At 44.0% G+C, this 13,579-nt stretch overlaps 1 protein-coding gene across 1 annotated transcript; it reads right to left on the bottom strand.

Annotated features, from left to right (window-relative positions):
• Positions 1–2,821: 2,821 nt before the first annotated feature.
• On the bottom strand, positions 2,822–12,390 carry LOC119376652 (tetraspanin-6). The gene is made up of 6 exons (XM_037646409.2): positions 12,098–12,390; positions 10,314–10,502; positions 7,857–8,030; positions 5,974–6,108; positions 3,333–3,422; positions 2,822–2,929 (listed from the first exon to the last, which is right to left on the bottom strand). Exons 1-6 carry the CDS (start codon positions 12,173–12,175, stop codon positions 2,861–2,863), a joined length of 735 nt encoding a protein of 244 aa, XP_037502337.1. The 5' UTR covers positions 12,176–12,390; the 3' UTR covers positions 2,822–2,860.
• Between the last annotated feature and the right edge of the window lie 1,189 nt (positions 12,391–13,579).

The following is a 13,579-nucleotide window of genomic DNA, read 5'->3' as shown; positions in this document are numbered from 1 at the left end:
ACGATAAATCTCGCCGCAAGAAGCGAAATTTGGTGCTTTCCCCACCGCATTTCGTTATTGCGGTTTCAACTGTGTAGCAAGGGGAGGTGGGAAAGGGAAGTGAGCGTGAAGAGGAGGAACGGAGGAGGAGGGAGAGAGTAAAGCGTAGCACAGAACGAGATGAGGAATAAAAAGAAATGCAGAGAGAAGATCCACACAAGAGAGAGAGAAAATAAGATAGAAAGAAAGAGGAAGCAAGCATCGCATCGTCTACCAACAAGATACCACACCACCTGGCCAAGCCACGCATGCGCAGTAGCTAAGCCACACCCACCGACGGAGACATTGCACGCAACCTCCCCTCTACAGTGCATAGCGCGGCTGCGTCCGATCGTGCCGAGACAGTCATGGGGCGTCCTAAGAAAGTGCGTACTCCCGAGGAGGAAGCCATGCATCTCGAAGCTAGACGTGTCGGTCGACGGGGAGTACGAGCGTCAACGAGCCCGTGATTTGGAGTGCCAAGCTTTGCGCAGCTTAGTGCAAACCTCCCGCATTTTTACATTTTTTTTCGAACTGTTTTGGAGATCGATGTCCCGAATGTGGTGCTAGAATTCTTCTCCTAACAGGCATAAATTCTCTACTACGGTAGTTTGTAACCGAAAACCAGTGGTGGTCCGGCCAGTTTCTAATTTGGCGCAATTTTTGGAGCAAGAAAAAAGCTTATTTGGAGCAGATTTGTAGCAGGAGTAACTATGTTTAGGAGCAGCTTTGGAGCTGAAAAAATTGTGTTCCGGAGCATGTTTGGAGCTGAAAAAGGATGGAGTTTGGGATCACCTGGAGTAGTACAGCAGTAGGTCTGCAACTTTTAGTGCCCATTCTTATTAATGAGCTACCACGAAATGCAGCTCTAGCGTAAACAAGACAAGACCAATAACCAGAGAGCAGACATTAATTAGGCTGTTTACATGAAATAATGTCATATGCAGGCTTCACCGCAACACACAAGATGTGCATTGTGGTGAAGCATTAGTAAATACAAATGGCAGGTGTAAAAATGTCATTCCCTCCTAGTTTCCGAGAGGGGAAGGGGGTGATCGCCGCTACAGAACCCTGTTCCTCCTCCTCCTGTTTGAATCTTAATTTACGTGAATACGCCTTGTGTGTTCTGACACGTTAACACGTCGGAAATCATTATGCGTGTACAGAACCCGTTTACAGCGCGCAGTGCCTAAAACGGTACAGCGCATGGCCCGCGTGCATGATAAGCATAAGGGCTTGGTTAAGAAATCACTTCTCTATATATTATCGACAGTCCTCAATAAGAGCGATGAGTTTACGGACTACAGACAAAATCCGAGCTGTCAATAAGGGAGATCGCCCGCACATTGGTTAGGCCAATATAACGAGGAAACACACATCGTTGGAATGAGGGAAAGTGCGTTCTGCGGCAGCATGCGAAAGCTATGCGTATTTGGTTCCACACTAAGAATATTTTGATCATAAATGCTACACTGCTGGTTAAGCAGGCGAAATATGAACTTGGGTGCAGTTGGCACAAGATGCACTGATGGGTGCAGTGAGGCACACAGAGGTCGAATTGTAGCAAAATGGCGCAAATGGCAACAGTTGGACCACCACTGCTAAAACAAACTGAAAAGACAACAACAAGTCTTCTTAACTGATTGCCTGAACGTTGCAATTTGTCATGAAAACCAGTGCTTGCCCTTCAGGTAACGCACTAGGCTGATATGGACAGAAATGTACGACATGATTCATAAAACATATTTCAAATATATTTCAACTAAAAAACCATATACTGTACGACAAAGCACACACAACATAGGTAATGCTCCAGAAGCATTACCTATTCCAGGTAGAGGTAATGGCTAATATACGGATTAGGCTGTTGTGCGAATCTTACAGCAATTCGAATATTCGAACGAATATACAGTATCGAATTCGCTTCGAAACGAATTTAAATTATTCTAAATTCGACGTATTCGAAATGAACTAATAGGCATATGTAAACCGCATAAGGGACTATACACGCACTATCCGCACACCCGCTCCGCACGTGGCGGGACAACTGGCCCGCAAACGGAGGGAAAAACCGGTACCCGTGTGCGACGATTGGCGTCTTTCGGTTTTTCCTCCTCCGTTTGCGGGCGGCAGGTGTCCCGCCACGTGCGTAGCGGGTGTGCGGGTAGCGATGCGTGTACAGACTTACCCCCATGTAAAGGTGGTTTCACTGCGGCGCAGGGGTGTATATGGTGAATACACCTTTCCAGGGGAATCCGCACTGCCGCAAGCCCCACTTTAAGGTTAAATGACGAAATACCCTCACATATATTCATCATTTTTGAAGTTTAAAAGCTCGTTATACCGGCTTATATGCTCTAAATATGGCAGGATTTTAAAACATAACGTATTTTACAGGTTATCACTTGCATTCTACCGAAAGCCAAATCCTGCTACTATTCAAAATTGCTTCCACTTCCCTTTGAACCAAAAAGAATGACATTTGCACATGCCTTGTTTCAATTTTTAACAATATTGTGCAGGTTAGTTGGGTCATGACAAATGCACTCATTTTTCTTTATAATATCTAATATATAAGATTCGAATTCGATTCAAAGTTATTCGATCAAATCACTATTCGCTTCGAATTTGCTTCGTACCTAAAATTTACTATTCGCACAAGCTAGATGCATAAGTAATGCTCCAATCCTAAGGTAAAGTGAGACAGATTGTTGACCTAATCACAAGCCAGTTATCAACATCAAACACATACAGAGGTGGGTATTCCCTTCAAAAAACAGCTCCGGGAGCCACAAACGACAACATAAGTGACCATCAAATGGCTTCATACCTGATGTGGCACTTAGACGCGCTCGTATTTGGCCTTGTTGATATTTGAGGCCAGGCAGAAGGACAGCAACACACCGACAAGCTGGAAGAAGCAAGAAAATATTTTTGCACTGAGCAAGCTTAGTCAATAAGTTTTCCCAAGGCTGCAGGCCATCCTTGAGGCCAGCGGTAAATTCTCCATTAAGCATACTAAAATATAATTAATATGCCCGATTCAATAGTGAATGTGATGCTAGCATGTCTGAGCAAAACTAAGCAGCCGACAAGCTATCAGCAGTGAACAGCGCAATGACCTTAGCTGCAATGGGAGTTCAGTATTCCCTTCGTAATGGTTATGTGCAAGTAGTATATATGCCTCAAAGCAGCGCTGTTAGTGAACAATCTCTTCATTTAATTTGATTTGATATTAATTCCTGTATTCCGGCAAAATCAAACAAGAAAAAAGGTAATTAAAAGCTTTTTTCAGTTTCCGTTTGCAGCCTCACCTGAAAGAATGCAAAGCCGACAGCGCCTCCAGCAATGGCACTCAGATTTGTGTCAGGAAACGAATGACCTTCACATAGCAGTAAATCCCCCTGAAACCATCCGAAACACAATCAACAATGCTTATCAATAACGGTTGCACATTTTTCAAACAGATGCTTATCAACAACTCTGACACACACAGTGCATGCAGCCAGCCTTAGCAAGAAAACACGAGTCAAGCTAGTTCAAGCTAATGTAGACCAGCCATGCTTTGGTAATTGAGATAATTGGGCTATTGTGAATACTACTTCATTTTCTTCACTTATTAATTAGATATTTGGCTGCGATGCAGCAGTTAAACTAAATAGAGCGGTGTGAAAAACCTAATGAATATGGGGCAACTGAGAACTTGTAGACGAAACAAGTGTCACGTCGGATACGACCAGAACAACTGCACATCAGCCACACAGTTCTATTTATGTTGCCACAAGGTCTGTCAAGGGCAAAAGCTATTCAATCAAGATTTATAGGAACTGAAATGCAGCAAACGAATCTTGCTTTCTCAAGACTCCTGTACAGCAACTAGGGTAAGGAGAACCAAACAAGTTTGTGACCACATCTTGCAGTGGAGAAGCTAACTTGTCCAAGTACTACTACAGTATATATCCTTCTAAGAAACATGCCAAATGCGACATTTTCATGTTCCAGAAGTGGTGCTGCACTTGAATAATGCGACTGGTATGAGTATTAAAAACTTTTCAAAAGCATCTACAGATACAGACCTCTGGTTCTTAATTGTTCTGGCTGCTCAGTGATTACTACTAGCAAGAGAGACATGTCAGGCGAGTTTCCTTTCAATGCAGTATGTAGGAAGAGATCACTTACTCTGTTATCCACTTTGTCAGTTCAAGCATACCTATAATTCATGTGCTACAACATGAATAGCAAGTGCAAAACTTGTGACCTGTTGTGAGTTTTGGCAGGTTTTTACAATGGGGTCTTCTTCTCCCATTTTATTTGCAATGTTTCTTGCTGTGCCTAAGAATAGAGAACTCGGCAAACATGTGGGCTTTGCAAGCACCTCACAATGTGCTCCAACTCAGAGCACTCTGAGGCCATAATATCGGCAAAAAAAAGTGGAGCTCACAGACTCACTCAAGAAATGTATTTTGCATAGAGTTTCTTACAATAATACCTAGAGGAGAATCTGGCGCTAGTGTCTATGCGGGCTCCTTGAGTGGCGCTTCAACCACCATGGGAATGATGGGAAGTACAGGCTTCGGATTTGCTTCGGATGGATTAGGTTCTTGAGATTCGCGACGCTTGTTGCCGGAGTGTAAAACAAAGCGATATGAAGTTATTTCCAATTAATACTTGCTTCATTCTTTTCTACGTAAAACTTTTTGCAAAAAGTTTAACTGAAACCTGGACAAATTCAACCACCAGGGTATGCATTGCTCTGCAATTGTGTTCCAGATTTGGCATCACAATATAATGATTTATTTTCTTTACAAAACTTCATACAAATGCGCTTGTCTTTCCCACGAAAGTACGCATTATCTATTTATGGAAATAACAGTACCGTATTGAGTGAGAAACACTTAACATATCATCTGCTGCGATGCCAGATGCGTCTGTCCAAGTGGCCTGGCCACCACGCATCTCTCGTTTTGTTGTGAAGTCGAGTCAGAGGAGCGTGACGGTGCATCTACTTAGCTTCGCCGTCGTTTTGCAGTCGATTTGAAAGAGTTTTGACAAGTAGCACTTATCACAAAATGTGAACTCTATGCAATTTCCTGCACTGACATGGGACACTACATTTTTGCGCAGCGGTGAGTGTACGACGCTTTGCTAAAACTGTCAAATACAACCTGTAAAGTTGCAACGTGGCAGCAAACCAAGAAACCTAGCGGTCTTCAGCCTCTTTGAACAACCAAGGCACTGCTTGAGTGCTTTTGCAACGCACCCCACTGCCCACGCCTCGCAAAGAACAAAACTGAAACTGTAGAAAAGATCTGTAGACAGTTCGTTTAGCTAACAAAATACAAACCGAAGCCTGTACTTCCCATCATTCCCATGGTGGTTGAACAATCGCAGCGGCAGTTTTTCTCTCTAGGTTATTGTAAGAAACTCTATGGTATTTTGTGCTTAGGGCTCACTCCGACCTCAGGACTCAGACTCATGGCTTGATCTGGGTCTGAGTGAGTCTGAATGAGTCGACTCATGAGTGAGTTTGCCGACCTATGTTTGAGGCGCTCCCACCTCTGACCTTGGAGTGCGACCAAGGTCTGATCATGTGACTCATGCAGCTTTGGTTCTGGCACTACGTCAGCCACAACTGCATGTGTGCGCCTCATTCATTTGCAACAGAAGATGCACGAATGTGTTTCCTGTTCCTGGTCTCTGAGTGCTCTGATGAGTGACTGAATGTTCCGTTCGAACACACGTTCCCTGGCTCGAATCCACAGTGGGCTTCGCAATGTCGCAGTCCGTGTAACAGCGTGGCGATGCCCAGCCGAATGTGCCATAAGTTTGATGCCGCAGCACAAAAAATGTTAAGAGAGCATAGACGTGTTCAGGCATATCTCACACCTGATGTATGGGTCTAACCAGTAGCAAAGCGAACTCAGTGAAGCAGACCATGGGAATGCAGATGCCTACCTCTTGGTGCAGGGTAGCATCCTCTAGAGTGCAGGTGTCATGGCTAGAGCAGCAGCTCTTGGGGTAATGTTTGGTCTTCTGGAAAAACTCAGTGTCATTCCAGTCTTCCGGACCCTTCAGGCCACAGCATGTCAACTGCAGGCACATAACATGTTTCCATGTCTCATTCTCCTACTTATTTACATTCAAGGGCAGAAGCTGCTTTTTGGAACCAAAAATTGCAAAAGAAAAAATGTAATTTTTGGATTCTGCTATTACTGATGCACAACCTCACCAATTTTCATGCATTCTAGATTACTGTTTTAGCCAAAACAGCATTTTATATCACATCAGCGACCGATGGTGTTTTTTTCATTGCTATTTTACGTTTCATTTTTTTTAAGGGGGCCTTACAACTTCTGACGAGCTTTCCTCAGCTTCGGAACAGTAAATTTTGATCATTTTTGTTGTGCTGAAAAGCAAAATGTTAAAAGAGTGCGAAAGGCTGTCAGGTGTTATTTCAGGAACTTATACTAAATGTTTAGAAAAGTATAACTAAGGAAAGCACTTTTTTTCAGTCGTTCAAATGAGGACTTTGAAGCTTCATAACCTTTGTTCTAGGAAAGCTAGAACCACGAAATTATACATGTTGCACTGCTAGACATGTGTGGAATCCAATGACGTTCAATACAGCATGAACTGTACAGCCAGTTTAATGAATATGTGATCAAATGATGTTTGCATTACTAATTCATTTTAAAATTAATGGCATATTCTCCATAAAAGCTGAGGTCATATCTGATATCAGCACATGAAAATACATAACCACTGAATTCCCCTTTAAAATACAGCTTACATTAGACTGAAGATGAGAAAAGTAGTGCAAATAAACGAGAAACACACTCAAGTGCCAGCACAAGTTCAGTTGTGGTGCCCCTGCAACAAAGCAGCGGTAATTCATGTGAGGAGCAAACGATACTTTTCCCGATTCTCTTATAGCTGCTGCAGAGAAAGTGGTTGTGCAGTGTTTTACTGGTTCCAAGTAGCATTGATGCACGAACAGGGCTAGTTCAATACTGTCTCCACACAATCCTGCTTTTTTGGGACTGCTGAAAGTTCTAGATTCCCACTGCAGTGACAACTAGTCAACTAGCATCATCCTAAAGGGTACCGCACTACCAGAACAGCTGGCCAAGGGGTCTGCCCACCATATAGAGCACTATCTACAGCGGCCAAACTACAGTGACCGGTGTGGTTGCCATTTTTAAGCATTTTCCTTTCTGTGGCAACAGTTATCCCGTCTTCTCCTGTAAACTTGTGCTCCCTCACTGCAAAATTCCTTCAGGCAGCAAACTGTAAGTTAAGATTACATGCAGTTATTAAATAGTTAACATAACCTACATACACAGGAGAGCAGTAACAGAAATATATAAAATTATGTAAAGCAATCAAGCATTAGCAATATAAGAGCACAGAATGTGCAGTGTACTAGATACGCAAAAAGTTCCACACAGGTTAAAAAAGATGAACAAGTTTTTTAAGAGCTTTAATAATGTGTGCTGATAAGCTAAATAATATATGTGTGAGCGTGCATGCTTTTGTGCACCTTTGAAGAAAACTGGGCCCATGGCCAAAACGTCAGCAGCTTACTAGAGAAAACATTTTTCTACTTGTGCATCAGCTTTTACCACTTTGCGAATCCAGTGACACCTCATCTTCATTTGCATGTATATTAAATGAGGGCGAGGTAAGTGCCAATACCTTATCTGACTCAACATCAACTATAAAAATGGCACGCAGAAGTTTGATTTAAGAATATGTATAATGCTTAAGTTTCAACATTGTTCGACATGAACAGTGAAGACTTCAATGGAAACATTTAAAATGAACACAGTGGTACTTGCCTTGCCCTGCACAAAATCCACCGTCTCGTCGGCCATGCCACCGTTGCCATTGTAGTGGGTTATGGATACGTTCATGCCACGGCCAATGCCTTCACGCACCTGCCGGATGTACACATATCCTACTATGCCGGCTGTGAGCTCTGCCACAAAGACCAGCACCAGCAGAGAGCCAAACTGAAATGAGAAGCAGCACTCACTCAGCTTTGTACACGCATTCTATACCCAGCAAGTGACCTATGCTAGTCACTCCTGAATGACTTAGCACGGCCCCTACATAAAATGTGGTAAAAGCCTGTTGTTACGTTAAAGAAACAAAGCAAAGACAATATAAGAACAGGACAGAAGAACTTACCTGAAGTGCACATTCAAATGACATATTTACGCAAGGTTTGAGATTGGGCTAGTTGGTAATTCACCTTCAACAAACAGCACAGTAGCGAACAATGGACAAAGAAGGAGACAAAGACAAGTGCTGACTTCCAACTGGGGATTTATTGAAAACGCACATATATATATCAGCATGGGAAACGTGCAGCACCTACATGTGGTGCGACAGTCCACTGCGCCATTGCGGCCACTTCAGTTCCCATTCACATGCTATGAATTGTCTTTTCGCCTCTCCGTCTGCTACGCCCGCATTGTATGCAAGTGCGTGTGCGTGAAGGCGACATGCTTGATAAAACGGGCAGACTTTCAAGAAGTTAGCAGTGCAGGACTCTTTTAGGGCCTCAAACGAAAAGAAAGAACATAAATTATAAGAAATCAATCATGTTTTCAATGTGACAGAAAGCACAGACGTGCGACAGAGCGTTCTGAAAGGGCGATTCGTGTGGCAGGCCAGCATAAACATGGAAGCGTAGGCCGTCACCATCAGTGATTGTATGCATTATTTCTTGCCATTTGGTCTGCTTATTGCTAAGTAAACAATGACATTTGTGTCTGACATGTGTTAGACAAACCGCTCCGATGGGAGCAAGTAAAACATACGGTCGCCGAACTGCACGTGTTGCATTTAGTAATACCGTGGAAATTCCGCGGAGTTTTCTGTGCTGTAGTTCAGCTCTATTTGTAGATGATGCTCAGGCTGCATGAGTGCTTGAGTCACTTTGTCACGTGCCAGTTTTGCACGTGCCATCTTAGCAGTCACGTAGCGCAACAGAACGGCACGGCCAAATGCGTCTCTCTCGTGGTCCCAGACACATTTTTCCACGCATACGGGGCTTCTTCCTAACTGGTCCCGTTTACAAACTGTGCCGCTCAACGAACTGCAGTACTGCGGGAAAACCGCAGTAGCATATGAGGTCACTTAACCGGCTGCTAGTCGGTTCCGTCAGCACTGTAAAAATATCGGTTAACTTGCTTGGAGCGTAAATTCACAGCGAACTAGCTACAGCACGTGCTTCATAAACATGCCCACAATCACTTGCTTGACGCGGTGAATCCAGCATTCCTGCTGGTTTCTGAAGCATGGTCATGGCAAAAAACTGTAAAACCTTGTTCCAGTTGGGTAGTTCTTATAGCCATTGGCACAGTTTATGACACAGCAATTCATACGCGACAATGTGAAGCACCGCTAACAACCTGACATGGCTCCGCTCATGGGTCGGCTGCTGCATGAAGCACGCGAGTCGCTTTCGTTCACTCCCGCACCGCGGTGCCACCAGCCCAGCGCACGTTACCTATTGTCCATCACAAATGCGCATGCAAAGCGTCACTAACAGACGTCAACAAGTAAAGTAGAAAAGCCTTATTGGACGTAACAGTTTCACACTTATTTGTTTTCTTTTTTCTTCAACATTTGTGAATCATGTCTCCCAATTATAGCGGGTTTTTACAGTAGAGGGTCTGAACTAGAGTTTGGTGGTACTTACTCATCGCTAACAAACATCAGCGTAAAGTAAATTTCCGTTTTTTGTTCTCCTTCTGTTTAAAAACTGTTGTGACATAACCGTTTCAGTGGCTTCATTGTGCACTTCCATCATAAAAAATATTGAGTCCCCTGGATCTTTTTATTACACTAGCTCAAGTGTTTGTAATGTTTTGTAGGTAAATAAAATGCCACAAAGCTGATGCCAATGTCAATGTCTAAAGCTGATGCCAATGTCCGCACCAATAGAATTCTGTAAACTTGACAGAATGCGGTAGAACTTGATGGATAGATGCTCTAATCAGGCACCCTGTCACTACAGCCAACATCTTCACAGGGGGATGAGGGTGCTATTGAGGGTTTGTTATCTTGTAATGGCTTGGAGCATAGCACAGCAAGAAACAAAGGCACAAGAAGAAATTACAAGTGCTTGCATACATTTGTCATTTCTTCTTGCTTTCTTATTTCTTGCTGCACAATGCTCCAAGGCATCCACGTGGGGACTTGTCTTTGACAGGGCGTATCACTCTAATGCTCAGTGTTGAGCAACCAAAAGAACATTAAAGTCCACCAGTGTTCTGCATACTCACAATGTACAAGAGAACCGACTGGCCCTTGGCTGTGGCCACACAGGCGAGTACAGCAACCAGGAGCACAAGCAGGCCAGTGGCAATGAAGAGCAATGGCATGTGCCGGTTGTAGTCGGTCGAGAGTTTCAGCACATGGTACAGTGACACGTTCATCCATACTCCGAGAATGAGCAGCACCAGGCCTGTCACCTGTGAAGACGAAAATGGAAGCAGTGGCTTGGTCACACACGCACACAGGGAACTCGTGACACCAGCTTGTGAATGTTTTGTGCACGTCTATGAGCAAAATCGCTGCAGTATCCTTTGGGGCGATTTCTCATGGTTTGCTGAAATTTTATTGGGGTTCTTCTAAGCTGAAAAAACAAAGCACACAAAGCACATAAGTTCTGCAGAAAAAAAAAAAAACGCTGGTCAATATTCATTGCAATTTTTGTTTCTTGGCTGTAAGCCCCTAAGTAATGAAGTGACTTTGATCAGCATATTGGGAATAAGTGCAACACACCCTAGCCACATTGCAAAACAGCTGACAATGGCATAATGTTGGACTTACTACTTGAAGCGTTTTACTTTACCTATTACAAGCATGTTAGCTGTAACAGTATGCATGGTTGACCAAATTAAGTAGCAAGGAAGCTGTATGAATATTGATAACCCCATCCCGTGTTTTCAAATACACTCTAAGAAAGTAAGATCTATGACTGACAATTATCTCCAAATATATTTGAGCAGATATTTTGCCGCAAGTTGCTAAATTGGATTTACATATTCACCTGCTTGAACTGCTTCAGAAAAAAGAAAGCATTAATTCCGATTGCTTCCTGGTTTTGCATGGACATGCACATCAACTGCACTGTTTGGTGTTCTTATTCTGATTCAGTTAACATGCACTCACGCATCATCGAAATGGTCCTCGTGACAGTGCACTGAATGTTGCAAGTGCACATCGTTTTACAACTCTTCACATGACAGCCTCTGCAGAGGCACGCAGCGATAAATGAACGTGTGTGTTTTCACAAGTGCAGGTTGTTATCCTTGTACGACAGTGTGTGAATTATGCTGCACATCAAAAAACATCATGCACTGGAAAGAAAAAAAAAAAAAAGACTCGAAGTTTGCAATGAGAATGGCAATCAGATGAAAGCGATCGCTCACGCAGAGATCTAATTAAGCGATCGCTAATAAAGGTGACAACGCCTGGGCACCACCGCACACTATCGTATGTAAGTAATCAACAGGCTTGCCTTATCTTCGCGTTATATCTCTGTCGCGAAAGTGAACCAAGCTTTAGGCACTATGTGATATCAATCATAACTACCGAAATGATTTAATTCGTTAATTATAGACACGAAAGGTATTGACCTTTTCGCGTCTCACTGTGGAATGTCTGAAGTGTCACACGCATTTCGTGATTGAACGGTTCGGTGCCCTCCTTTGTTTCTGCGCGGAAGCGAAATCAACCGCTGCAAGTGAAATTATTTTTTCTGCGCAGCAATATGGCTGTTAACGCTGATATGTGGCAATGAATAAGACTTCAATGAGGAAAACCACATCGCTCACTGCGAGCACTAGTGCCTAAGTTGCCCAAACCTCTCACACTACAGCAGCATTTCCTGATCAAGCATATGGCACTGCGAAATGGGCACACGAATCCACTGGACCACCATTCGCAACGAATACCAGCGCGACACAACAGCGACTTGAATTCCAGTAACCTGCGCAAAGTTCCTTCGATTTCAAAGCAAAGAAGAAGTCATGGTAAACAAAGTGATCCGGGCTCTACTTACGCCAAATATTATATTGAATGTCATGAGCAAAAGCTTCATGAGGTTAATGCAGGCCCCTGTTTGCAAGATTTTCCCCATCGTGATGCCTCTCTTCACACGTCGACGACTTCTCAAGTTCGTTCACAGTCGCTCACAAGTGATGCAGCAACCGCAGTGATATTGACGACTTGACCGTGTGACGCACAAGCTCTGCAGGCGCACCGGCGCACAGCAAATTCAGAAGCAACACATCGGGCTCGCTCTGCAAATGCAACAAGAGTCGGTCGAACCAGTCTTCACGTCCTAGCTCAGCTGATTCACTAGGGAAGTTACAAAAGAGCCCAGAGAAAAACGATCACGCGCGACGGCGCGCCGATCGTATCATTCATTTTCTTTCCGCAAAGACGCCTTGTTTCGGTTTCGTTTTGCGCGTTTATGTGTCATTACCACTGATCAGTGGTCATTACAGCTTCTATCGTCAGAGTTTCGGGAATGTATTGAGAGAACCCTTTTACTTGTGGAGATGAAGAAATCTTGTAGATGTGAAGTCCTATAGATTTGGCTAAGGTACATTCACGTATGCGTTTCAGCTACGCTTGATTATGATGACAGCAATTCTGATAATCTCTGTCGAGAATTGATATGTGTATGTGCTGTAATCTCTACCACTGGCGTAGCCGGAGGGGGGGTTCACCTATCCCTTGCCTGAAATTTTGCGTGTGTATGTGTTGCATATGTGTTACACGCTTGCACGCATACAATGAACACCCGAAAAAATTTCTGGCTATACGCTACGCTACTGATCTCTACCAATGTACGTCTGCCGAGTCAGGGTGACAACCAAGTTGTGGACGTACACTCTCGATCATACGACGTCGAAGAGAGATGAATTATGCACCTTGTAGGATTCACCACGTGGCAGCTGCCACGTGGTGAAGGCGTACACTCGCGCAATTTAACAATTAACACCAGTGGCGTAGCCAGGGGGAGGGGGCACACTGAGCCCGTGGCCCTCCCCCCACACGAATTTTTTTTTGCCATGGCATACAGAGCACAAAATGACACTCGATCACATCTGCCTGGCCGACCCCTTCAGATCAAGGAGGTACCCCACGAAAAAAATTTCTGGCTCCCCTGCTCAACACGTGTAAATAAAGGTTGCATGATTCATCATCTCTATCTGGCGTCGTATGATCGAGATAGCAGCGCGCACTTACCATGCATGCAACATCAGGCCCGCTCTAGAAGACAGCCAGCGACATGATAGACTTGAATGTAGCTAGGGGTACCAGCCAGGGGCGTAGCCAGAAATTCTTTGCGGGGAGCTAGGGGAGTTCAACCACGGCCTGTTTTTTTTTATGTATTGTGCGTGCGTTGTGTGTGCGTGTATACATACGGAAGCAAAACTGAAAATTTTAGGGGGATTTGAAACCCCTACCCTGACTACGCCCCTGGTAACAGCAGAGGTCCAGTTGGGGCTAGCCACCCATGTAACACAAAACC

This window comes from Rhipicephalus sanguineus, unplaced genomic scaffold (genome assembly GCF_013339695.2).
Source record: "Rhipicephalus sanguineus isolate Rsan-2018 unplaced genomic scaffold, BIME_Rsan_1.4 Seq1774, whole genome shotgun sequence".
Taxonomy (NCBI): domain Eukaryota; kingdom Metazoa; phylum Arthropoda; class Arachnida; order Ixodida; family Ixodidae; genus Rhipicephalus; species Rhipicephalus sanguineus.
The sequence above is the reverse complement of the archived record's forward strand: the minus strand, read 5'-3'. Positions and strand labels throughout refer to the sequence as shown.